This window comes from Hyposmocoma kahamanoa, unplaced genomic scaffold, assembly GCF_003589595.1.
Source record: "Hyposmocoma kahamanoa isolate Upper Pololo Valley unplaced genomic scaffold, ASM358959v1 119, whole genome shotgun sequence".
Taxonomy (NCBI): Eukaryota; Metazoa; Arthropoda; class Insecta; order Lepidoptera; family Cosmopterigidae; genus Hyposmocoma; species Hyposmocoma kahamanoa.
In genome coordinates, this window is record NW_020653409.1 from 3,697,695 (window position 1) to 3,725,332 (window position 27,638).

A 27,638-nucleotide genomic window follows, 5' to 3' on the forward strand; every position below is an offset into this window, starting at 1 on the left:
AATCTCAACTCATTAAAGCCCTCAGCCTTCGGCTTCGGTTTAACGAACTCTCGTTTGTAATTTCGTATTTACCTCTCACAAACTACACAATGTAATGTAACGGAGTTATTGTTAAATTTCAGCGAGGATCTGGTCCCTGTGACGAACCGGCGCTGCCTGTGCGAGTTAGCCAAGCAGATCGGCTTCACCGACAATGTAGTCGACTCCTACACCATCGAAGAGTGTTTGGCTGTGTTTCGACATTTAGTAAGTGTTAAACATTTTCCTTGAATGTTAAATCAAATGACTGTTTAGTAAATAACTCATTCCTGTAGGTTTTCCTATGAAATGTAGCCTTTAACTTATTTGTGAATAGACTGTCTGGGAAACCCAAGGGCCGGCAGCTACCCTCCACAAAGCATTAGAATAGCTATACAAAGGGGAATGCGAAATAGTGAAATTACAGGCACATGGGACTTCTCAACTTACGTGTCGGGGTGATTGGCGCTAGAAATTTGGATTGAAAGAAAGTTGGCGCTAGAAAGAGTTCGTTCAGGGAAGTACTGCCACCTTACCTGTTTCTGCCGCCAAGCAGTGTTCCGTTTTGAAGTGTAAGAATACTGGAGAAATTACAGGCACATGGGACTTGTCAACTTGTCTCTGGGTGACGTGCGCACTGGCAGTGCCCCTCAGATCTTTGCGATTTAAAGCTCTGAGCGGCACTGCAACTGTTATGGACAGGCGTATAGCTTACCATCAGACGCACGACTTGTTCGTCCCGTCACTGGACATTATGAAAAAAAAATGCTGTCACCATCTTGGGCATTGCCGCGGGGTCCCAATTTTATTCATATAATTTAGTTCTAGTTTTAGTTTCCAGCATTTACGCTTTTATTGTACCTTACCTGTATATTTTAACTTATTGTCTATTAAATGAACTAGTACTTAGTGGTAGTTTTTTAATGGAAACCTTTTTACAATGGAGCATTTGCGTCGTATAATCTAAATCGACTTACCTTTTGCAAGTGACCATTCTTTGTTTAGATACGCACTAATGAAATGGGTCGTTTCCGCGAGTAAGAAGATCGTGTGTATATAGCCTAAGCCAATATTAAATCGCGAAATATAACTTGCAGCAAGCCGATACCATCCGTCGAGAGACGCGTTTTGCTCGTTCCCTCCATATGAGCACTCGCGTCAAAGTCCCGCTGCCGCACATGCTCGCCGTGCTCGTCAAGGATCAGGCCAACCAACTGCAGATGCTTACACAGGTACCTAGTATACAGTACGAAAATTCTTTATTATATACCGAAATGGAAACAAATACAATACAATGTAAAGGTATACCTGACTGAGTGAAGAAATCGATTTCTCACAGATGGCGCTACGACAAAAAAGTTGTTTAAAACCGAAAACGTAGATCAGCAACAAGCACACAGAAAAGTTCGTAAGGTCCGCTAGTTCGTTCACTGGCTTATTATATATGGCTTATTATTATAGCTTATTATAATTGTCGAACTGCACCGAACAGACAAAAATTCGTGAAGTCCGCTGGTTCGTTCTGTGGCTTAGTTGACATAACGTCTGCCACGGTTTGCTAGGAGACGTCGGTTCGAATCTTTGTATTAATAATTATAACACACTAGTAGAGTAATTTCGCAAAAATATTTGAATATCACGTTGGTTAAACATTTCTAGTTAGGCATAGCTTAGTTAATCTTAGTTGGTATAGGGTCTGGCGCGGGTTGCTGGAAGACGTTGGTTCGAATCCAGCCGGATCGAAGGATTTTTTTCTAAGTGTTCGATTTTTCTATTAATAATTAAAATACAATACAATTAAATAAATAAGCTGTGGTGCAGTGGACGGTCTTATCGCTTTAAACGATTTCTGTCAGAAAACCTTTGAATGGAATATACCTCATGCCCTAGCCGACCTTTTGGTTCTGAGATAAGATAAGGTATTTGGTTCTTTTTACGCATTCAACAGAAAAGGAAAAACTCCAGCTTTCTGGTTGATATTACACCCGTCCGTTACAGTGGGTAATAAGCAAAGCATCACACAAATAGTCGGCTAGAGGGTCAGGTACACAGACCGAGTCAGATATCTTAGATCATACATACAATCATATCAATAGATTTTCTGTTTATAGTATCAAGTAACACAGGCTATCCTAGTACAGGTCCCGCTCTCTCACAATGGCCTAAACATTGTACGTAAATTCATATAGATCTATCGACATTAAGAACAGTGCCTTTGTGATTGGAAATAAATGATTAATATTACAGGGTACAGCTGACATAATCCTGGACTCGTGCGTGGACTACTGGAACGGGCGCGATCTGACGCCGATATCGCCTTCCGATCGCAAGAAAATCATCGACTTCTACCAGCGCAACTCGTTAACAGCCTACTGCACCGCCTTTGCTTACAAGTAAGTCTGTATCTTTACCACAGTTTAATAGAGTTTATAATAGCTAGCGACCATGAGAGATTCTCTTCTTGGTGTGATATCAGTGCTGGCGTTCCACAGGGCGGCGTTTTTTCTCCTCTTCTGTTATCGATCTTTATTAATTCAATTTCCCGCAGTCTTACCTCATCCTACCACCTGTATGCAGATGATTTACAAATTTACACTCACCGGCAACTTGAAAACCTGCAAGCCTTTGAGGAAATCAATAATGATCTCAGTCATATTTCGACGTTGAGTAAACAATATGGTCTTAAACTAAACGCAACGAAAACGCAATGGTTATTATTGGCAGCTCTAGAATGGTATCCAAGATTGGTTTCGCTTGCAGCAGGTTATTATAGACGACACGTACATTAGAATTAGTGACAATGTAAAAAATCTGGTATACTCATTGATAGGCAGCTATCTTGGGCACCTGAATTAGTTGAGACCAGTCGCAAATTGTTTGCGTCTGGAATTTCTTGCCTATTGCCACGAAAATTGCGCTTGCCCAAACTCTTCTTCTTCCAATCCTAGATTATGCTGATGCCTGCTATTTGGATTTAACCGAAGAACAGCTCAACAAGCTCGAACGTCTACAAAATTTTTGCATCATGTTCATGTTTCATTTATGGTCTGAGGAAATTTGATCATGTTTCCATTTACCGCAAGGAGCTGAAGTGGTTACCCATTAGACTTCGCCGAAATGCAGAATATGTGCATAATCTCCTTTATGGCATCTTATTCATTCCTCACACACCACCTTATCTTAAGGAGCGATTTGAATTCACCCATCAATCCAACCTCCGACTTCCGCGCTCATCTTCAACTCTTCAACTTAAGATGCCATTGCATACCTCCCAGTATTACGACAAGTCCTTTACTGTTCAGGCTGTTCTTTGTGTAACGCTTTATCTTAGTTTGTTCAACAAGCGAAATCATTAAACATATTAAAAAATATGGTAAAAGAACACTACCTAACTTTAGTGTGACTTGAACTGCTTAGCCCCCGTAAAAAAAAAGGTATTTTTATGTTTTGAAATTATGTTTTAGAAATTTTATATTTATAGGTGTAAGAATATATAGTAGTTTACGATATTCATATATATGTATTGGTTTTATTATTTATAAATATATGGCGCTTTCGCCCTATTAACAAAACACCGACGATATCATTGTATTATTTTGTTACAGCCTTTCTTTTCCTCTTCTAATAAATTTATGTGGAGCGAGCCTTCACTTTTACCGTAACTAAGGTTAGGGTACACACTGATATAACAGCATGAGTATTTACTTCCAAATTGATAATTTCAGGCCATTGACCCGTGGTATATCATCGACGCTTGCGCAGTTGTACCTGGAACTGCCACCGGACTCGCGCCAGCTGTACGCGCCGCTCTCGCAGCAGTGGGCCGATGCGCCTGCGCTTCACTTTCACTCTACTGGTACTCCACTCAACTTAAAATTGGAACATTCGTAATTTGAATAAGCTAAATCAAACATAAAATGAAACATACAACTCGCCCAAAAATTTTAATAATGAAATATCACATACATATACGTATACTTGGAGTCCTGTGAGTCCTGTCAGGGTAGGCAGAGCCTGCAATAAGGTCGTGCGGTACCTGTTTAACTTCACTTACATTCATCAATCTTTTCATACAAACTCTCTTATTGTAATGAAACATACAAATCGACCGACATTTTTAATAATAATAATAGTAATAATAACTTGCACACACTCATAACACACACACACTCATGACACATACATATACAACCACAAATTATCCCCAAACTCACGAGATAAATAAATGTAGGCCATGCTAATATTTCTCCCGGCCTGGGAATCGAAGCCCGGACCTCTGCGTGGCAGTCCGGCATGGTAACCGTTCGGCCACGGAGGCAATTCAATGATGAAAAATTTCCATGATTATGAATGCAAAGTTCGAAGACAGAAAAATTTCGTCGAACAGGTGGGACCTGAACGAACGTCCATGCTGCACCGTAGCATTGTTCTAACCATCTGAGCTACGGGTTCAAATACCGAGTCCTCAAAATTGTCCTAGACTTTAGAATGACATTCTCACCGCAGCCGATACCTTTACAGGTATCACAAATGACGCAGATGTCGCTTTTCGATCTAATGTACTTATTGAGGTTTTTTGTGAAATTACTCCATTGTGTGTTCGATCTTTGTATTCATAATCATAACAAAACTATTGGGGTTACTTCACAAAAAAATCTCAGAAAATAAAAAAAATACATATTTATAATACAATGATTTTAACTTTAGATTCCCTGTTATTCAACGAGGTCACAGACGATGACGTGGCCGATGTCGAGGGATACTTCGATATGCAGTGTAATCAGGTGATTAATAACCAGTGATCGGAATTGAATGAGTTAATTTAGCTAAAATAAAGAATAATGTGGACATTCCCTTCTACAAATCCCGGAACTGATTATATTTTTGAATATGCGTATTATTTATTGAAAGAGTACATTGGCGACAAATTATTATTTCCTATTATCTGCTAAAATCACTGTCTCAAAAAATAATATTGTAGTAGTGTTTTTATTTGCGTATTTAAATACTTAAGCCATTTAAAAAATGAACATGAGATAACCGATATCTTGAAATGTATAGAAAATAAACAGTAAAAAAATTTTATACGCTTGATGACGAAATGGGTATGTCCATACTAAGAAAACGTTCAAACTTTGAGTAAATGAACTCCCTGAATCCGATCACTGTTAACACAATCCTATTAATAAAAATAATAATTTTTCATCCGCCGCCATCTTAGCATGCAATAAGGCTCACACTACTTCTATCACCGCCCATTAAGGTGTGATAAAGAGTTTCACAAATAATAATGTGGGAGACACCTACACCAATTATCTGACCTCAAACTAGGGAATACCCTGCACTATGAGTGCCAGAGCAACGGAATTCACTCTAGGGCACTACCTGGAACACCCAGAGCAGAATCAATTTATGAAAAGTTAATTTCCCAAAATAGCCCTAACGAGAACCTAACATGCGACCTCAACAGCCCTGAGCCTGAGCCCACGATGCAAACCATTGAGTCACCGAAGACTACTATGAGAAATAATTTAAAACACGCACAATACAACCCTTAGCGCTTGATCCGGCAAACTAGGTGTGTTTGCAGGATGCGACCCCTCACTGCGCGTTCCCCCCAGAGTACGCCGTTGCTATCGCGCAAGTATACTCGTTGCGCAACTGTATGGTTTGTAAAATTGTGAACTCGGGTCTATCTAGAGCCCATAGTGCTAATAACAATATAATAATAATAAATAATAATAATATCTAAGGTACTTAATGATTTCTTCACAGAAAAGTTCTTAACACTTTAATCGCAAATTAATATTTAATTTTAAAAATGTGTCAGGTGTTTATCGGCATGGTAACAATGCAGTACCAGGCGCAGAGCGACATGGTGGAGTTGATCGAGCGATTGGAACGCGCCTGCATACGCTTTGTGCACTTTAGCAAGGTACAAATTCAATTTAAAAAATACTGTTGACATTATACATATAAAACACCTTTAAAGGTGTTAAATTGGCCATCCTGTAATATCCTGACCATCATGTAACATCATAACGTGGCTTGCTCTGTATGGCTCGCTAACTGACGAACAGACAGATGCAGACCGACAGAGACGGAGTATTCGTGTTCTTTTATCTTCTGGTTATATCATTTGTGGTGAACGGCTTAACCAGACTGGTCTAACAAAGAATGCCTTTATCTGGACTCTATTTTTGCCAGTCTGGTCTAATGAGGAAAGCCCCTATCTGGATTCTATGGTAACCAGACCCATGTAATAAAGTAGGCCTCTATCTGGATCATGTCTTGACCAAACTGGTCTATTAAAGAAAGCATGGTCCCTATTTTGACCAGACTAGTCTAATAAAGAAAGCCTCTTTCTGATTCATATCTTGACAGACTGGTCTAATAAAGAAAGCGTTTACCTGGTGTCCCTATCTTGACCAGACTGATCCAATAAATAAAGTCACTCTTTGGACCCTATCTTATCCAGACTGGCACAATTTGGACCCTATCCAAGCTACCAAAGACCAGTCTCGTACGTTTACAATTTTCGTTTAGGAACATTGTAAAGTGACAGGAGAGAGGCTTAAAAATTTTACGAACGAAATTAGTCGATAACTTTTAACCGACTTCAAAAAAATGAGGAGATTCTCCATTCGACTTTTTTTGTACGCGATAACTTCTGAACCGAGTTTGATGATTATTTTTTTGTTGGAAAGAGGGGAACCTTGAAAGTGGTTCCATTTAAATTTGAAGAAAATATTCCACCTCTAAGGGTGGCAAACTAGGGGATGAATGACTTTTGAAGTTAGGTTTTTTAGTACTCTTACTGAGATTATTTATGCTTAAATAGGAGAGTTATAAATTTGACATATACATAATTTGTTTCATGTAGTTCGTATTATTTTTACGATCTTCATGTGATAAAAGCACTTTTGACCTATGATCACATGTGGCTGTACTATACCAAGTATACGAAGTATAATTGTCATATTACAGGAAAACGAGCTTCGCTCGAGAGTGTTTAGTGAGAAAATGGGGCTTGAATCCGGCTGGAATTGCCATATTTCACTCATGAGCGAAGACCCTAATAGGTAAGTCCTGAATTTTATTAAATAAGGAGGATCTTCGGGATGAAGGGGCACATAGACCAGTATCCCATAAAAAAGCCAGGTATCGAGTTACCGAAAATGTAAAAAAAATCTAAATTGCAATTTTATTCCATGAAATCCCAAATCATTAGCTCGATAATGTCACACTTTTGAATATAGTCCATTAGCGTGGAGAATGTAGTAGGCAATTGTCGTATTACTGTGATGTGTCACTTTGAATTTATTACTGCATTATCCGTAATATTAATGTGATTGGTGGGTTTCAATTGTTTATTGCATGTCACGTGATATTAAACCTCAGTGATTGGTCATTCAATGTGTTACTGCGTTTGACGTCATATTACAGCTTTGTGGTTGGTCAACTTTAACTTCTTAATGCATTTCACGTGACATTCAAAACGTCTGATTAGTTGTGATATTGAAGCTTTGCGATTGGTCGATGTGATATTTTTCATTACATTTCATTTCACCCGGTACTAAAGCCATGGGATTGGTCGTTTTGAAATGTTACTCGATTTGACGTGGCCTTTGAATTTCCTACTGCATTTCCTACGCGAATATAACAAAATTATTCACACATAACAAGAAATTAACGAACATTTAGGCTTTTGTGAGCAATTAATAAATTCGTACATCATAATTATTGCATTACTGACTATCCATTGATAATTTGTGTTTATGGACAGTGCATACAATACTTACAATACAACATTCATGCTTGTGTTACGGCAAAAGCAACAGTGCCTGCACTGCTGTGTTCTAGACTGTAAGAGTGACAATAAAATACAGACGGCGGTAATCACTTGCGTCCTTATGCCTTGTTTATTATTATAAAATATATCTATATATAAAAAGTAAAAATAAACAAAATGACAATTGAAATCTTCTGTTTTTTATATGTAATATTCATCAAAGCAAATTCCCAAGAGAGTAGGTTCAGTATATTACAACACACAACATTACTTCTTGCTATTATTTATTTTTTTAAATTTCAGTCGAATCTTCTTTAGTCGTAACTATATCGATGTACCGTCGAAATGGCGAATAAATTTGTTGTGAGTAGTCGATTTTTTATCGATGTGTAGAGAATCGATGTTGTGGACGTACTGGACAATTCCATTTTTTTTAAATTAAACATTGGAACATAGATAAAAATTTTAATTAAAAGAGAATTTTTAAATTATATAATTATGACGGATTTAAGTTTTTACATAAGTTAAAAATGCTCTTTTTCAAGAAAATATTAGAATATTTAACAAAACTTGAAAAACAATAACCTGAAAGAAGTCATTTACTTTTCGTAATAATATATGGAATTGTACTGTATAAATTTAATTTTGTATGTAATGGTTATTTAATCTATTTTTTTGGTTATCCTGCAATCGTGTTGCACTGCTCTCTCTATCTCGGATTTCCAATGCTCCCTACCCGCAGCAATCTCCAGTAATTAATTAATATTTTTTTATTTTTAGTTTATATTTCCCTCAATCTTTCGTCGTACCAAAAGCGATTTTCCTGATTTTTATATTTGTCTGCATTATTCAGATAAGTATCTGGAACGGGTCCGTTGGTTATGCCCCGGTTTCTATTGCCCTGTTCTGTTCGCACCCAATTCGGTTTAGTTAGACAAACGTAAATCAAAGCAATTTTTAATTAAATGTACTGGTAGACACAAAAATGCTTTTACTAAAGTTTTTGTATGTACCTTTGTAATATTGTTAGCCTCTTTGAAAATAATTTGAAGTAACATGAACTTATTGTAAAAAAAAAGGTTTGATGAAATAAGTGCGCACGTACAAAAGTGTTATAAATAACCGGTTGTAGTTCAGGTAAAAGTTGTACAACTACTACACAATACAAAGTGCAGACTAACCTTCGTTGAGACCGTGCAGTGTTCATTTTGGCAACTAACAAATATTTACTTTGCCTATTCTTTTATCGTTTAACCAATACGAACTTTTTGAAACCCAATAATTAAGATAATTGCATCTTACATATATAAATTAATAATTTCTTAAACATTCTAGTTCTCAACAGCACTTAATGCAAATAAACTCATATCTGACAAAAAATATTGATATAGAATTTATTTGAATCGGGTGCAAACAAAACTAATGCAAAAGAAACCAGAGGCATTACGATCGTATCCTCTGGAACGACCTCTACCGGAAGTTATCATAGAGGAAATTCGTAGATACTTTCTAAGGTTTGATTGTATGGACGAAAAGTAACTAGTGGCAAAATGGTAACAGTGGTGGTATGTGACAGCAAAATTAACGTAAGGGGCAATACATCTTCGTTCTTAATTACTTTTTCCAAAATTAATAATGTTCCAACCAACCTCACTTATTACGTGGTCTCCAATTGGGCAATTCCCTGTTCTACGAGTACTACGAGTACCACAGCAACGCAATTCACTTCCAAGTACTATTCAGAACTTGGTAAATCTTTATTTAGTCAATTAAGTACATGTTATAAGTAAGTGTGCACAGTGCACAGGCCGCCAACAAACTGCACAGCAGTTTTACGACTTTTAATAGTTAAGTTTCTTTTGTACTTATTTGAATTATAACAGTAAAAAATAACACCTAAACCAGAACCAAATGTAGACAAAAGTTACCTAACGTGTAAAAGCTGAATAACGGAGTTAGTATTTTGAAAAATATTTAAAAAAATACATCCATAATGCAGATGTAAAAGAAGGCCTATGCGTGTATATAGAAATCTCTACAATAGAAACTCATAAGCCGGGACAGATAAGAAATTTAAAAAAAATCTACAATTGTGCTACGCATTATAGATGTCAGAGCAACCAAATTCGGAGGGCACTGCTCCAGAATATCCAGACAACAACAGTATTGAAAAGTAGTGTTAGGTGTAGTGCTGAAGCGTGTTGTGGCTGTCGGCAGCACGCGCGCGTCGCCTCTTCGCGCCGCGCCGCCCGCGCCCCGCGAACGTGCCAACACCACATCCAAGATCGCTAGACGCGACGACTCCCTCGCCTTTTATTATAGGTTTGTTTCTTGTATTGACCTGTTTTGCCCATTGTACCCCTAGATTTTACCATTGTATTGTACCACCGCACACTCCATTGAAATAAATGAGGCTGTCAGCGCAAAAGTGGTGAAAGTCCCGCATGCAATGCATGTAGAAGATGAGGGATTGAGAATGAAGGATTTAAAATTATTTAAACTGGGAAATTAATGAGATATGTATTAGATATTAAAATAATTATTAAAGTGTTTAGGAAAGTGTAATACGTATTCTGTGGATGTATGTACCTTATTAAATAAAATGAAACTAATATAATCTCAGTAAAAGTTAAAAGTTCGTCAAATTACATCTATTACCGGAATTTCATGGAAATCGATCACCAGAAAGTACGCAAAACTGGATTCATCCCCTAGTTTGCCACCCTTAGAGGTGGAATATTTTCTTGAAATTTAAACGGTACTAATACTGAGGTAACCTCTTTCCGACAATAAAAAATCATCAAAATCGGTTCAGAAATGCCGTTCAGAGTTATCGCGTAATATACGTATAAAAAATACAGTCTAATTGAGAACCTTCTCCTTTTTTTGAAATCGGTTGAAAATTTGCCAAATTCATTTTCAGTCCTTTTTGAAGATAGAGAAAAACGATAGTTCATTGCGTAATAGTGTTGCTTGCAGTCGCTATAGAATATTTATTCTATCGACTATCGACTGAATGCTGGTCGCGCTTACGCAATAAATAACTGAACTTGTTTCATTTGAATCATCATCGGCCTATAACTCGTCATCGTAATTGAATTATCATTTTTTTTAAATTTATACATACATGCACTGCAACTATAACTTACAACTATATCTGTTAAAAATACAAAAAGGAGACATAATATTATATTTTAAAGTTTTGCTATGGATAATCAAATCCGCCTATTCTTATTAAAATGAATAAAAATCTATTTCAATACTAGTTGGCAAACTGTTAAAATAAGAATAAAGAAGGCAATAACGTAATTAGTAATCATTAGAATGTCGTAACATTTACAACTCAGACATTTTTGCAAAGTTTTACCTTCTTTCACAATCTATCGATAAAACAGTCGACAACACTTACTACACTACTTAACATGGTATGAAAACTGGCAACCCTGCAAATGACATTTTACTCCGTCTTCAAAAAAGTTTATAGCTATATTATAAGACCAAATATATAATGATTAAATTTTTATTATACATGAAAATAGCACCCAAATACATAAAAATTTATAAAAAAAGCCCAAAGTCACTCAACGAGCTATGGAGCGAGCAATGCTCGGCATTTCTCAACGTGATCGAATCAGAAATGAGGAGATCCGTAGAAGAACGAAAGACACCGACATAGCTCAAAGGATTAGCAAGTTGAAGTGGCAGTGGGCAAGGCACATAGCTCGCAGAACTGAGGGCCGTTGGGGCAGAAAGGTTCTTGAATGGAGACCACGAACTGGAAGGCGTTCAGTGGGACGGCCCCCTAAATGGACAGGTGACCTAGTAAGAGCGGGTATAACTGATGGGTGCACGTCGCTTCCGATCGGCTAGTTTGGAAATCTTTGGAGGAGGCCTATGTTCAGCAGTTTACGTCTTTCGGCTGATATGATGCTGATGATGATGACATAATAATTATGTATTTTAGTGTCATTTAAAGTAATATTGTAGAAAAAAATATGGGTTACTCCACTTTTGCATTGATAGCCTTGAATAAGAGAAAGCATCTTTTCGAGTATAGGTCCTCCACACTCCCAATCTGCTGGCCTACTGTGGGGTATCAATTATAAATGACTGCAAAATTGTAATTTGATTGCACATGTTTGATGTTTGATACTTTGACGACGATACCTTACATTGCGCCCTCTAGTGAGTGTAATGTTATGATTATTTTTAGTGTACACCCAATGGTAGCAATCTAGGCGTGTAACAGGAAAGACGCCGACCACAATTTCATGGAAAACGGTTGAGTCTTTATAGATAACATCATGAATTATTTTTCAATGACATTCTGGTCGAATTGTGTAAGTATTCGTGTATTTGAGAATTAATAGCTGTTTATTAATTGTAATGTATGGAGTCTCAATAAAGCTTGTTAATTCTCAGTACACAACAATACCCGTACATCTCTGTTTTGTTTTACATAAATTTATTTAGATGATACGTTATATCCTTTGTAGACTTAACAGTAGAAAATGCATGATTAGATTGAACATGCGTAAAACATGTGTGCACCACTTTTTATTGTTCTTTTGCGCGTTTTGTTGTACTATTTTTAAGCAGCCTGTATTGCACAAGATGGTATAAAATAGTGTAGTAAAAAACGATGAAATAAACTTTCTCTCCCTCTTACTCTCATTTGCTGCTGAGGTCGAGAAAGTTGACTCGCGTAATATATAGAATCATCTCCATAAAACGAAAAAATGCGTATTACGCCTCGCCCACGAAAATGTCGCCACGCTTGTAGCGTCAATTCGCCGAATACGTCAAAATACAGGCACGAAGTTTGGTAATTCGCTTACAGCATCTTCGGTGGTGGGGGGAAGTCAAGTAGAATTCTTTTTACGAATTTAATAGTTACTTGGTACTTGGTGTAACGGGCTGGTGTCCGCAACTCGACGTCAAGGCGCCTATTTTGCGCCTATTTAATAGTTAATGTTGATGAACCAAAAATAAAAACAAAATATTTTATCCCAACGCTGACGCGCGGAGCGACACTTTCGTGCACACTATGGAACTTTCTCGTATAATTGTTCTGGTCGCCCGCAAAAAAGGCGCGTAACGCTCGTCCAAATTCGCTTATAACGAATTTCGCTGCAAGTTGCAACGCTACTTTGTGGTATTTTATAAATAAAATAATTTATTTGTAATAGACGCTGACGCTTGTAGCAATAAGCGAATTCGCTAGTAGCGTCGCGACTCGTGGCCCTCGCGTTAGGGCGTCTTTTGTTTCAAACGTGTGCCAAATGATCTCAACGTTATCGGGATTCAGTGGAACTGTCTGGCGAATAAAAAAGAGCCCCCGTACACTGTACTTTCACTACATTGCACGTGTCAACTTTAACTGGTTAATACAATAAACATTAGCATTAGCACATTGGCCAAGATTGACATAAGAGACGACCCTCAGGTTAATATGAAACTGGAGTAGAGTAAGTAAACCTATGTAAGAATCTTTGTATGTGGCTTTTCTAAAAATAATACAAAATTTTTTTTCGCAACTAATATCTCATTTATTTCGACGCTTATCTAATATTCTGCTTGTTCTAACAGCGACCAACAAGCATTCAACACACTTATTTCTTCACATCTTCATACATATGGGAATACAATGTAGGAATATATAAAATAGCTTAAAAATTAATATACCATTGCAATACTTTCAAATTATTGTAAATACAATGCGTAGCCCTTCTGTTAAACATTTCTGCTATAAATTTAGTTATTTATAGCATAGTATAATAAAACAAGTACGGTTACTCCATACAAATGTGGCAGCGTTGCTTGTATGTGTGCGCGTCAGCCGCGTGCCATAAACGGACACATTCGCATAATCCCGCGATGCATTCGCGTTGCAAAGCGCTGATCGTCTCACGCGCTTTTCATTCTATATAACATTAAACGGTCATTCTCGGACTAGTGCCTATAACTGCCTCTGTGGCCGAACGGTTACCATGCCTAACTGCCACGCAAAGGTCCCAGGTTCGATTCCCGGGTCGGGAGAAATATTTGTATGGCCTACATTTATTTCTCTCGTGAGTTTGGGTGTAATTTATGGTTGCCTTTGTATGTGTCCATGGCACCCGCGACACAGGGTTTCCTTAGTGCGGGGCTATGTTGAATGTGTGCGTTATTATTATTTTTATTGTTAGTGTTCACTTCCTAATTTCGGTGGCAATTTTTATTATTAAAATATAATAAAAATATTAATAAATAAATATATTCTCGTGTAACTATTAAAAAATATTTCACAATACTGAATATTATATAATATTGCACGATAAAAAATCAAATACTTAAATAATAAAAATTGCCAAGGAAATTAGTGGTCACTACACCGAGAATGTAAACACTTTTTTTAGATTCCCGGGCCGGCGACTCAGGGTTTCCCTAGTACGGGGCTATGAGTGTGTGCGTTATTTATTTATTATTTATCATGCGAATATCTTCGTCCGTACATAGCGCGCGGCAAGCATGCACACATACAAGCTACGCTGATGCTTTTGTATGGAGTTACCATACTTGTTTTATTATATTATGCTTAAAACTAGCTATAGCTTACCAAGATATTAGGAATGTGGATTCAATGAATATTTTACTAAAATCAAGTCAATGCCAGTGAAAGTAAGGTTGTTGCGTGGGCAGCAACTTACCAGGACTTCTAGAGAGATGAAACTCAACCTTTTAGTGGAAAACGAGACTAAAAGTTCGTATAACACGGTAGTCTCAATACATTGATATTGTGTTGTAAGACCCTTTACACATTACTCGTTCACGACTACGTCCCTACACTAACCTAAGTTACACTAAACTTACCTAAGTTAAGAATAAAAGTCACAATTTTGTTCTACTACTATACTTCGTTTAGGATTAGAAAAAATATATACATAAGAAACAGTGATTATAAACTTTTTTTCAGTCAACAAATTACAGTAAAGGAAAACGTCGTCAGGATTAATGACATGACACAATAATATTTTATGTTATTATTTTATAATAAGTTTCCGTTTATTGTTTGGAAGCTCTGCTTCTTTAATTTTTTTGTACTGCGTCTTTTAAGTAAATTAAGTATGTAGAATTACTGAACCGCCTAATCGTTCTTACAAAACCTTGTGTGAAAAGGGCCTTACACCACTGAGTTAATGTAAATTTCTCTTAAATTGAATCTATATACTTAATGTCCCGGTTATAGCTTATAATTATAATTTTACCTATTATATCCTTCATTAGAATTATGTGTCATTATTAGTTCGAATATGACGACCTCGAAAGCCCTGTCGATGTCAGCGCCAGGCGCCATCAATTTGGATCACACCACAGTGAAGTTCGACAATGAAATCAAGAAGGCAAGACATTCCATCACCACACATACCGGACTGAAGGTAAGTTTGTGTAGACCCTGCGTGTTAGTAATTATATAAATAAAAAATTAAGTACATTACTTTATCATTACTTACTTAGCTGATTTACATCGAGTTCTTATGCTTTCGCTATTGTTACACATAGGAAATGAAACTCTTTTTCCGGATTTAAATCGCGTATATTATTTTTTTAAAACAAACCTACGTTTCGGGCCCTTTACAGGTCCCATGGTCACGGTTGACTGAGGTGGTACAATCATCAACCAGTTATATCTAACATTAAGGCAAACCACCCTATCTCTTCACTATAGTTACAAAAGTTATTAATTGAAAACCTTATTTTTATATCGAATTCTTAGGTTTTCGCGATTGTTACACATAGGAAATGAAACTATTTTTCCGGATTTATTATTATTTAAATTCAGAAAAATAGTTTCATTTCCTAACCATATTATTAATTTTACAAAGAAACATTTCAATTTACGCTACATTACGTTTTACAAATGATTTTATTGAATGAATTTTCATTAAGTTAAATATATTATTAATTAATAATAGAAATTAGAATAAAATAAAACATATTAATTAGTACTGCAGTCTTATGTCTGTTTGGGATTTTTCAGCTGAGGAAATACTGGATCCCAATCTGGTGCTATGGCCATAAAGCCATCTTCCCTGTTGAAATTAGGATGTTTTTTAATTTCAATGGCCTCTCGCAGCATCCTGGGTAGATAACGGACTTCTTTTGCAAGGCCCTGGGGTTTGTCAAACTTCATTGAATGTGTAGGCTCATCCATGACATGCTCGCAGACTGCAGACTTGTTTACGCGATGGTGTTTGACATCAGCTATATGTTGTTTGACGCGGGTACAAACACTTCGCTTCGTTTGTCCAATATAAGAGAGACCGCACTCACAGTCAAGCTTGTAGCTTATTTATGCAGGTGTTCCGATTTTACGTCGCCATCTCAGCGAAGCGTATTTATTGTTTGTTTAAGTCTATGGTTCGACAAAATATCTTTTTAAAAGTTATTTAAATGTAATGTAAAAGTTTTTTCCGATTTTAAGTAATTTATTTTTGTAAAAATATTTGTGTCGAAGTTGTTGGCGATTATTTGGGTCATTTTCATGTTACTGTTCTCTACCTAATTTCGGTGGTGGCGGCGTTTATTATTATTATTTAAGTATTCTAGAATGTTATCATGAAGTATTATTTAATATTTAACAATAATATCCCGAAATAATATTTAATCTTTCAGGATAATATACTGAAATACTTATATTATTAAGTAATAAAAATGGCCACCGAAATTAGATAGAGAACATGAACCTGAAAATGTCCCATTTATATCGGTCAAATTATCCAATTAGGTAGCTCCAACTTTAATAAATCTGGACCACACATGGAAATTTGTATTCAGATGTATACGGAAATGCAAAAATTGCCGAGAAATTTAAGAAAATAGTTATACTGTACCTTGTCTATGTTACAGATGCAGCGCAGCAGCATAGCAACGACGCACCCTTCGGCAGACTCTTTGCTTGACGAGGAGGGTCCAGACTCACCGGTGGACGCGTGCCGCTCCCTCTCTTGCCTCACCGACTCCACGGACCACTCTGCACCCGTCAACTTCGATATGAGCAACCGGGTAAGAAACTTCTTATGCACAAAATCACGAAATTACAACAAATCTTGTTAAAAGTGTTGTCTTGTCAGTCAAGTCCTTACAACAAAATTGACGGAATCTGAAACGTCACTACTAACTTGTCATAGTCGATTTCAATTCAACCTACCTCGGTGACCCGAGGATAACACCGTGGATGCTAGATGAAGAAATTCATCGTTCGATTCCCGGTAAAATCAGTTGTTTACATGATTGTTCTGAGTAGAGTTCCTGGAGTTAATTTCGTTGATCTGATACTCACACTCTGAAAGCACCTTAAATACCGTAGATAGAAAATGTTACTGAAAGAAGACTATTTTCATTTTAAAAACGCTTCGAACTGTATTCAAAGAGTTTTAAATAATCGCTTGTCTGAACCGGGAATCGAACCCGCCAAATGTGAAAAAAAACGCCGGTAATTTTACTATACTAATCGAAAGCCTCAATCATAAGTATTGTTTTCTAGTATCTTAAATAAAAGGAAGACCATGAAGTTGGAGTCGAATCGTGACTCGCACCTTCGGAATTTACGTGCGAAATTTAATTTTAAATTTACCATGAGCTTTTCGTCCTGTATGTCAAAAATGGTTCACAACTCTCAGAAAACATGCGAAATCTCCAACCCGCATTAAGCCAGCGTGGCGGATTATATATGAACGTAAATGGGTTGATGATGGTGACTGTAAGTTATGGTGTATTTTTGTTATACGTATACAATGATATTTTGTTTGTTAAGGCGAAGTTACCACGAGGCATCGAGAACATCCGTCCGCACATCGAGCAGGTGGACAACGTGCCGCTGCTCGTGTCGCTGTTTACGGACTGCGACGCGCGATCTGTCAAACTCATGATTAAGATAATGCAGGTACGATAGACCATGCTTGTATGACCTTGGACCTCTCGGTAGTAGTTAGTTAAGTTTGTCACGACCGCCCAACCATGTCTTGTAGGTTGTAGGTTGTAGTGTAGCCTTGAGAGTCCTTATAGTGGTTTATCATTTTTTGACGTATCAGGAACTGTGTACGGTAGCTTCGACATTTTGCACTTTTCCACAAAAATGTGTGTGATATATGTGCACAAACACGTTACATAGTTATAAAACGTATATAACAAATCATATTTGTAATTTTGTATGGAGTGAGTCATGATGAGAGATAGCACGTTGGTTCGAGAATTTTGATGGGATTGACGACGGAACGAAGCAATGTAAGAATGACGAAAAAAAAGAATTAAAAAGAATAGAAATTTCAAAAGCATTTGGCCAGAAACCAGAGCAAAGGGTAATAAAAAGATGGGGATGATCATGGAAGAGGTCACATCGTCACAAGTTAGTTGAAAGTTGTAATTAGTTGGGGTGAATTGACATTCAATCGCGAACGTAGGAAATGTAAAAATTTACTGAAAATTTAAAACACAAGTTATAATGGATGTTATGTGACGTTAATGTGTCAACTAAACTAATATAAATTGGCTGCGCCGAAAGTAAACCGCAAGCTTAGCACAAACACAACCTTGTAACAATGCTCTATTCTAATTTTTAAGGCCGCCGTATTAGGGATGCCCGATTTTTTGCTTCAAACATATCATCTAAGACACAGCATTTTTTTCGCACACATTCATAGCGCACTAGGGAAACCCTATATCGCTGGTGCCATGGACGCACACATAGGCAACTACAAATTACACTCAAACTCACGAGAGATATAAATGTAGGCCATAGAAATATTTCTCCCGGCCCGGGAATCGAACCCGGGACCTCTGCGTGGTAGACCGGCATGGTAACTCTTCGGCCATTGAGACAGTTATGAAATATATGTCGCGTACTGTTCAAGGTCATTAGTATTTATGAACAAAAATGTTACAGGACTATGGCGAAGTAGTATGCGTCATGGGATCTGCTGCCAACTGCTTCAACATGGAAATATTCATGCAAGCTGACGCCAGGTAATTTTTCCTCCCAGTTAAGGGCATTGTTCTAAATTACATATCGATGCATCAGGGAAGAAAAGCGTCAAGGTCAAACTACAAAGTTTGGCAAAGGCGATGAAAAAATATTTTTATTAGTGATCTGCTTCCTTTTGAATATTTTTTTTTATTTTATTGTATTTTTGAGGGTACAAGCAGCTTGTATCACAATGTAAAGTGAAAGAAACTATATTAATTATTAACTGTTAAACTATATTAAATAATTATAAGCAAAAACATATACCGATAAAAATACAATAGCAAAATACAGCATTGACAACACTAAACAAATAAACGACATTGTACACACACACGTGACACATTACAGAAACAATGTAACATTACACAAATTAGATTACTTTAGTAATAGAACAATGAATTAGATAATGCCTTCTAAACGTACGCAAACTTGTGTTAAACAAATCAAAATTGTAAAGAGAAAAAACTTTGTTGAAATTATTGCTCGCACGCCATGTAAACGAATTCCGTTTTTAATTTTGTAAAGTGACAGGTAAATGAATTAGTTCCTCGTTACGTAAATGCTTAGTTGGAAGTTAAAGTTATTACGTCAAAAACAAACATATTTGACGAAAAATATGCATCTTAGCAGTAGCAGCAGCTTGTGTAAGATTTCGTCCAAGGAAAACTGCCACTTTACCTATTTCTGCCGACAAGCAGTATTGTAAACATTACTGTGTTCCAGTTTCGAAAGGCAAGGGTGCTGGTGAAATTACAGGCACATGAGACTTGTCAACTTTTGTCTAAGGTGACGGGCGCAGTGGCAGTGCCCCTCAGATCTTTGCGAGTTCGCGGAATGGCACGCCAACTGCTATAGACTAGCGTGCCGCTTACCACCAGGTGCACGACTCGTTCGACACGTTCTTTCCGAAAAAAATTGGCTTTAACGCCTTTTCTTCCCCGAAGTATCGACGTATATGCGATTATAAAGTCAGTTCTCGTAACTGACGTTGTTTATATTTACTTTGAGATCAAGAACCCATTGACTCACTGTACGAATGTACGCCGCAGACAGGATGCTCCGAAAACATGTCCATACATTCCATTCTACCAACCTGTTTAGAGTAATTCTGAATATTTAGAGTCCGAGATATAGAACCGACTTATCAAATGACACCAGTGCAGTGTCCACTTGTACTACACTTGTAAAGGCGCTGGTGGGGTTCTGTAGGATAGTAATGTAGCCAGGATAGTAGTAGTAGCCTCCGCAGCCTCTTACTTTGTAAGTTTAAAGTTCAAAATGGTAAAGAACTAGTGGTAATAAATCCAGTTTTATAAATATTTATGCCAGTTTTAACAATATTTATGATTTTTAAAATGTTTATCGTATAAGAGATTTTTAGTAACTGGTAAACGGCTCAAAAAAATAAGAAGGAAAAACGTGTTTGCTGCCGCAATCGTGCAGGGTATGACGATGGAACGAAACAAAATCCGAATGCGAGGCAAAAGAACTATGGACAATTCAAAATTTAAATTTAAATGCGAGTGGCCAGGAACCGGAGAAAGGCGATAAAAAGGTGGGATAACGATGTAAGGAAGTCACACCCTCACAGACTTTAGTACATATATCGTAAACCAATGTTTGCAATACAAAAATATTTTTTTAGTAACTTAATAACATAATAATCGAATCCTTCTTATTCGTTCTTATAAATCATTGTCCCTAAATAGTCTTCGTTACAAATAATCTCGATAGGATATTTAAGTCGTTTTTTTTCTTCGTTCGATTTTACGTCACTACATCCCTAGAAACTTCAAATCTCAAACTTCACCTTACTCATGCTCTGTGTGAAATGAACTAGTTAATAAATTAGTATGTCTAAACAAAAGAAAATAACAATAGATTGATGCTTCACTTAAAACAATAATAACAAGATACTATAATCCAAAATTTTATAGTTAATTGTGTTAACCTGTAAAAATACATTAAGTTTTGGAAATAAATTAAACATAATAAATTTAAAAAATATTATTTTGGACAACAGCACATCAGACTACACATTTTTGTTCGAAAATCGCCTCCAGTGCAACGGAACAAGATACGTCAATGTGTAGCTTGATGTGCTGTTGACTGTACCATATACAAATATTTTTTTAAATTTATTATGTATAATTTATACTACATGTAACATAATAACTAATAAGATTTAGAGCGCTAATAAAATACAATATAGCATAAAAATACTTAATAACTGCCTCCGTGGCCGAACGGTTACCATGCTGGACTGCAATTCAAGATATCCCGGGTTCGATTCCCATGTCTGGAGAAATATTTGTTTGTCCTACATTTATGTCTCGTGAGTTTGGGTGTCTATTTGTTTGTCCATGGCACCCGCGATACAAGATTTCCCTAGTGCAGGGCTACCTATATATAGAGAAGGAATGAATCTTTAAAATCCTTAATGAGGCAAGCTTTTGAAAGTCTTTGAATGCAGTACTACTTACTTTTAAAAATAATGTTTCCATGAGGCAAAATAACTATCCTATCTACTACTGGCCCTATAGCTAGATTATATCCCACTTACAACAGAAAAAGATAAAAAACATTTTGTCACGTACTCAATATTTTTTATATGTATATGTGCAGCATAGCGGTGGAACCTTTGTACCCAGTGCTGTGCCAGAAAATGCCGCCGTATCAAACGCCCGAGAAGTGCATAGGTCCCGTCGACATTGCGCGTGCGCTCAACTCCGTGCCGTGCTCGCTATCGGTAAGAATCAAATTTTACAAACTTTTCACAAAACTTATAAGATGACAAAAGCAATTGCTCTCACGTCAAATTCAATTAGTGCCACGAGTTCTATCAGAGTCTGTAATGTATCATATAAATATTTTTAACCTAACGCTCATTTAATACAAAACTTTTTTCTTACAACAATTCACTTAAAGACACTCAGGGGCTATCAGACTGGTTTTCTATTGTACGAGTACAATAACTAACCGAAGGAAACAATAAAGGATAATATATATAAAGGCTATAATTAATTAAGATAAAATAACGTCCACGTGGGAGCGTGCCTGTGCGTGCGCACGGTTCAAAGATGACAATCTGTTTTGTTCAAGATGGCCACCTCACCAGTGCTTGGTTTCCGTTCTACTATTGATGTTAGGTAGCGCTAGAATCGTTTCAATGACAACCATTGATTAGAGATGGCGCCACTAATCCTATTTTGTGACAGCGCCGTCACACTTAATATTACGAGTGTTCATATTTATTGACAAAGGATATTCCACATAGAAAACTGTTTTCGTCCATTATAGCAAAGCGCAAGTTAACTGGTCGACTTGAAGTGAAACAATTGAGGACACCCATTCACGACACCCGTCAATTGTTTCATATTCGGGCTGGCCAACCGGAGCGCAGTTGTCACAGTAATGATATGCCAGAATAGTTTTGAAACAAATTAAATGACATTTCGTCTCTATTTCTGGTTATATACTCGATGAACCCAACCTAACATACTATTACTTGGGCGCACATTACAGGTAGAGGTAATAAACCTTATTACCTGTAAAAATTATCTGAATTGATAATATTAAAATGATCGTTATATGAAAATGTTCTTATTAAATGTGAATGTTTGTGATTATAACAAATGATAATTCTATGAAATTAAATTATGGGAATTGTATTGAGTCCAAGTGAAAATTATATTAAATTTTTAAAATTATATTAAAATATTTTTTCCATAAAATGTGCCAATATTTAGAATAGCACTAGACTACTTTGTATGAGTGATTATAAGTATTAGTTACTGTGATACATCAAAGTCATTTAACAGCTTGTAAAGCTAATAGTGGACCTCGACGTTTAAGCTCAACTTTGAATGTATAATATTTTTTTAAAGTTTTTTGTTTTTAAGTTAGCTGGTGGCAAAAACTGCACGGATTTTTTGGCCGACCAATGTTTAATTTCAAGTGAATTTAAAATTTTCGGTTAGGAAAATTAATAAATAGCCTTTTTTCAGACTTTGCCGCGTTTATAATTATAATAATTTGTTAAATATATATAAATATTAGACAACATCAAATACGTTGCTCTGATCCCAAAATAAGTAGCTAAAGCACTTGTGTTATGGAAATCGGAAACAACAACGGTACCACAAACACCCAGACCCGAGACGATATAGAAAAGTTAGATTTCTACACTGACCCAACCGGGGATCGAACCCGAGACCTCCGAGATGGCGACACCATGAAAACCGGTATGCAAGCTACTCGACCACCGAGGCCGTCAAAAGATTTGTTAAATACATACGTTGCTCAATGTTACAATTTTCTATATTAACCCGGCTGGGGATCGAACCTGGGACCAAGGAGGTCGTCTGAAGGTGGTGAAAACTTTTTTTTACTAAAAAATAAGTGATCATTAACGTTAGTATGTACTATTTTAAGAGTACACACAAAACACAATAATAATAATAACTTGGTTTTACACGCTGCCAATAAAGCTACAAAACAAATGGCAAAATGAGCCGTTCACTAAATACTGCAGTGACAAGGTAAGTTTTTTGTGTGCGTGATCACCATGACAATCGTATCAGAAAGTGTGTTGAAGGTTCGTTCAGGGAAGTACTGCCACAGGACCTATTTCTGCCACCAAGCAGTATTGGTAAGAGTGCTTGTGAAACTACAGGCACATAGGCCTTGTCAATTTTATGTTTCTGGGTGACCGGCACTGATTTAAACTCTAAATGCACTGCAAATATGATTGGTAGGCGTGTCGCTTACCATCAGGCGCACGACTTACTTGTCCCGTCACTTGTTATCCAGGGCCTGATACCGGTTTAAAAAATACATTTTTCATTTCGTTATCGGAATACCGATACCAATAGAAAACCGATATAATAAGCTAAAGATACCGGTATACAGTAGCGGTTCGTGAGACGTAGTCAGTTTGCTACGCCCGGTTGCGGCCGTGAATAGTATTATAAATAGGAAATGAAACTATTTTTCCTGATTTAAATCGCGTATTTTTGTTTTTTCAAACAAACCGACGTTTCGGGCCCTTTACAGGTCCCATGGTCAAGGTTGTCTGAGACCTGTAAAGGCCTGTAGAAGAAAGACATTTCCTATGTGTAACAATCGCGAAAACCTAAGAACTCGATAGTATTATAAATATAAATAATTTAATATTAGTTTGGAGAAAGGGAAGGGAGTCTTCTGGCCTGTAGTAGGACAAAAACAGCTGAAAAATGAAATGAATATTAAATTAATTTTTGCGTAATAATATACCTGTGTATAGTTGTTACAAAAACCTGATAGGTCAGTGAAATCATTTGTTGAAAATACTGGTGTAGTTTATACCGGTACTGAATTTCACCAGTATTTACCGCAGCGTACTGTAGTAAGGTTAATGGTACCGGTTCCTGAAAATACCGATATGTCATAAAAAAAACTGTTGGTATCATAAAAAAAACGTTGCCTGGACGAGATTGCTACTGAGAAAAAAGTCGCGTTTTGTACCTTGTTTTAAAATTGTTGTATTTTTTTTTGTTTTGCTAGAAAGACTATTTGTATTGTATTGTCTTCCAGATGACGCGCGACGCAGACGTGTCGCTGTTCACTTTGATAACGATGTCGCGTCACTTCATGGCGTGTCTGTGGAACAGCACACAGTTTTGGATCTGCAGCGTTTGCTTCATAGCACTACTGCAGGTGACTTAGCTTAAATTTTTAACGTGTTTTCCGTCTAAATTTGTAGCTTCCTATGTGTTTTCACTTGAGTTTTTTTTACATTTAGTTTTAATTAATATTTACGATATAAAACAACATCAACAACGACGGTGAAAAAGCTATTTAAACCCAATATAATACACACACTTACGCACGCACCAACACACACACACGTACGCACGCAATAATTTCTTTTAATTACTCAAGTAACTCTACTGTGATGGTCCTTTGTTTTGTATTGTGGAGATAAACAATAGTTATTTGTTATGCAAGTCTGCAAAGTTGTTGTTAGACGGGAGTGCCTGTAACTAAAAATATAACGACAGCTCTAGCTTAGTACAAGACGAATATGGTTACTCCATTCATACGCCGCAGCGCAGCTTATATATCGTCCGTGTTTTGTAGAAAGGACGTAAGCGATATTTAGTAGATTTTTCAGGGGAGCATGTTTAAGGTTTTAAGGACTGTTATCGTTTTTGAAAATTCAATTTCGAAACTTAAACTTAAAACAGGACTTATATTTTAAAAGAGTCATTAAAACTTAAAACATGCTCCCTTGAAAAATCTACGAAATGTCGTTTACGCCCTTTTTACAAAACACCGACGCACACATTCGCAAAATAATGAAATGCCCGTGAGACCAACGCTATGCAACGTGTGTACACGGCACATACTATATGTTTGTATAGGGTTACCATTATTATATTATGGCTCTAGACTTGGGTCACTACTCGAAACCAATTAAGAAAAATTTGATTCTTGAATTGGTCCTACTGGGAATCGAACCAGTGACTTGGTCATCTATGGCCTCATTTTAATGTTCAGGTGGGTTCTCTGTACGCGTTCCTGCCGCTGTCGCTGTCGGTGGGTGGCGCATTGTGGAGCGGCGTGGTGGTCGTGCCACTGCTGGGCACGGCACTGGCCTTCGCGCCCATCGACCCTGCTGTCATGCAGCGCGCGGCCAACCCAACCAAAAACATTAACATGCATTATAAGGTAACAGTACAATACAGTGTGTACCACGGCCATGTCACGCGGAGAGAAATCACTTTAAATATTACGATATTTAATTTTAAAGTAGATACTACGTATGTTTATTTATCTTAATAATAATAATAACAACGCACACACTCAACATAGCCCCGCACTAGGGAAACCCTGTGTCGCGGGTGCCATGGACACGCACATAGACAACTACAAATTACACCCAAACTCACGAGAGAAATAAATGTAGGTCATACAAATATTTCTCCCGGCCCGGGAATCGAACCTGGGACCTTTGCGTGGCAGTCCTGCATGGTAACCGTTCGGCCACGGAGGCAATTCTGATAATTTAAAAAAATTAAAAAAAATCTGGTAATTTATAATATTTCTCTCTCATTCTCTCTTGCACGTTGTTGTTGCCTTTGCTCTCGTTGCCGTGGGTTGGCTGGAAAATATATGTTTTAGCGGTAAATCCACCTTTGCTCACCTTTCGTTCAAATAATATATAATAATGGTAGCAACAGAAGTCCTTGTGAAAGAGTTCGTCCAGGGTAATACTGCCACCTTACCTATTTCAGTCGCCAAGCAGTAATGGCAGCATTTCTGTGTTCCGTTTTGAAGTGTAAGAATGCTGGAGACATTACAGGCACATGGGACTTGTCAACTTGTCTCTGGGTGACGGGCGCAGTGGTAGTGCCCCTCAGATCTTTGCGATTTAAAGCTCTGAATGGCACTGTAACTGTTATGGACAGGCGTGTAGCTTACCTTCAGGCGCACGACTTGTACCTCCCGTCACTTGATGTTATAAAAAAAATCTGTTGTATTTATCAAGTTCTTAAGTTTTCGCGATTGTTACACATAGGAAATGAAACTATTTTTCCGGAATTAAATCGCGTATATTTGTTTTTTCAAGCAAACCTACGTTTCGGGCCCTTTACCACGGGTGACCGTGACCATGGGACCTGTAAAGGGTCCGAAACGTTAGTTGGTTTGAAAAAACAAATATAAGCGATTTTAATCCAGAAAAATAGTTTCATTTCCTGTCTGTTGTATGTATTTGGTGCAGTAAAGAATATAATATGTTTATTATTAGGTTCCTTTTAGGTGTAAAGTAAGATACTATGTTACTTATTACCATGAACCAATAACTGAAGAGGTCAGTTAGTCTCCAAAAAAGGTCAAAATTCCTTGTTATATCTAGATGGCGCAGATCAATAGCCTGGACGTTGTTTATATTATGCCAATTGCCGTGCATTAACGTGAAATATAAGAAATCAGTTTTTTTTCCTTGTAATATTATTCAAATATTAATCATGGGCTTAAATTATTTTCTGAACTTTGATAAATATGCGTGTCAATAGGTGGCATTGCTTATTACAAACTAATTTACAAATTAACGCTTCCTAACTTGAGTAGATGGCGCTAATCCTAAACAAAATAAAAGAATAGCCGATGAAAGAAATAACCGGCACGATCCATGATATTCTGTGCAATGAGCGACATCTAGTTAATTTGTTTGTTATCACTAAAATTAGAGTAGCTTTGATAAATTGCAACTTGTCAATGTTAAAGGAATTAGTTACAAAACTGCCTAACTGCCTCTGTGGCCGAACGATTACTACGCCGGGGTCCCAGGTTCGATTCCCGGGCCGGGAGATATATTTGTATGGCCTACATTTATTTCTCTCGTGAGTTTGGGTGTAATTTGTGGTTGTCTGTGTACACTGCGACACAGGGTTTCCCTAGTGCGGGGCTATGTTGAGTGTGTACGTTATTAAAAAAAATAGCTATTTGGCACTCGTCGCGACATCTGGTGTACGAATAGGTACTAAATACCTGACTACGCTGTCTTGTATCGCGTTTAGCAGTCAGTCCCCTTGAGTTATTTTCCTATGCTTATTGCAAATTAATCCATATAATTGTCTCTCGGATCGGCATCATAAAAATACAGGATTTTTTTTTTTCACATTTAGTCAGTCTGTTACCCAGATGAACTTTTTTACAAGTCTTTGAATGCAGTATTACTTACTTTTAAAAATAAAATACTGTTTCTACGGAGCAAAATACCATTACTACAATATTTAAAGTACTTTTTAACAAATTATTATTTTGACATCTAGTCTC

At 37.0% G+C, this 27,638-nt stretch overlaps 1 protein-coding gene across 3 annotated transcripts in view; it reads left to right on the plus strand.

Annotated features, from left to right (window-relative positions):
• LOC113239973 (transmembrane protein 94) overlaps positions 1 to 27,638 on the plus strand; it is a 79,301-nt gene that overhangs the window by 45,941 nt on the left and 5,722 nt on the right. Inside the window, exons 10-25 of one of the 3 annotated variants that reach the window (XM_026477162.1) lie at positions 123 to 246; positions 1,116 to 1,250; positions 2,266 to 2,411; positions 3,744 to 3,874; positions 4,726 to 4,802; positions 5,849 to 5,953; positions 7,006 to 7,100; positions 10,028 to 10,132; positions 15,096 to 15,228; positions 16,700 to 16,855; positions 17,607 to 17,735; positions 18,735 to 18,814; positions 21,441 to 21,564; positions 23,306 to 23,356; positions 24,390 to 24,512; positions 25,356 to 25,526. In XM_026477162.1, coding sequence (XP_026332947.1) covers positions 123 to 246; positions 1,116 to 1,250; positions 2,266 to 2,411; positions 3,744 to 3,874; positions 4,726 to 4,802; positions 5,849 to 5,953; positions 7,006 to 7,100; positions 10,028 to 10,132; positions 15,096 to 15,228; positions 16,700 to 16,855; positions 17,607 to 17,735; positions 18,735 to 18,814; positions 21,441 to 21,564; positions 23,306 to 23,356; positions 24,390 to 24,512; positions 25,356 to 25,526 — 1,885 coding nt within the window. The remainder of the gene's footprint in view (positions 1 to 122; positions 247 to 1,115; positions 1,251 to 2,265; positions 2,412 to 3,743; positions 3,875 to 4,725; positions 4,803 to 5,848; positions 5,954 to 7,005; positions 7,101 to 10,027; positions 10,133 to 15,095; positions 15,229 to 16,699; positions 16,856 to 17,606; positions 17,736 to 18,734; positions 18,815 to 21,440; positions 21,565 to 23,305; positions 23,357 to 24,389; positions 24,513 to 25,355; positions 25,527 to 27,638) is intronic. The other 2 variants (XM_026477163.1, XM_026477164.1) reach the window with 2 other exon arrangements.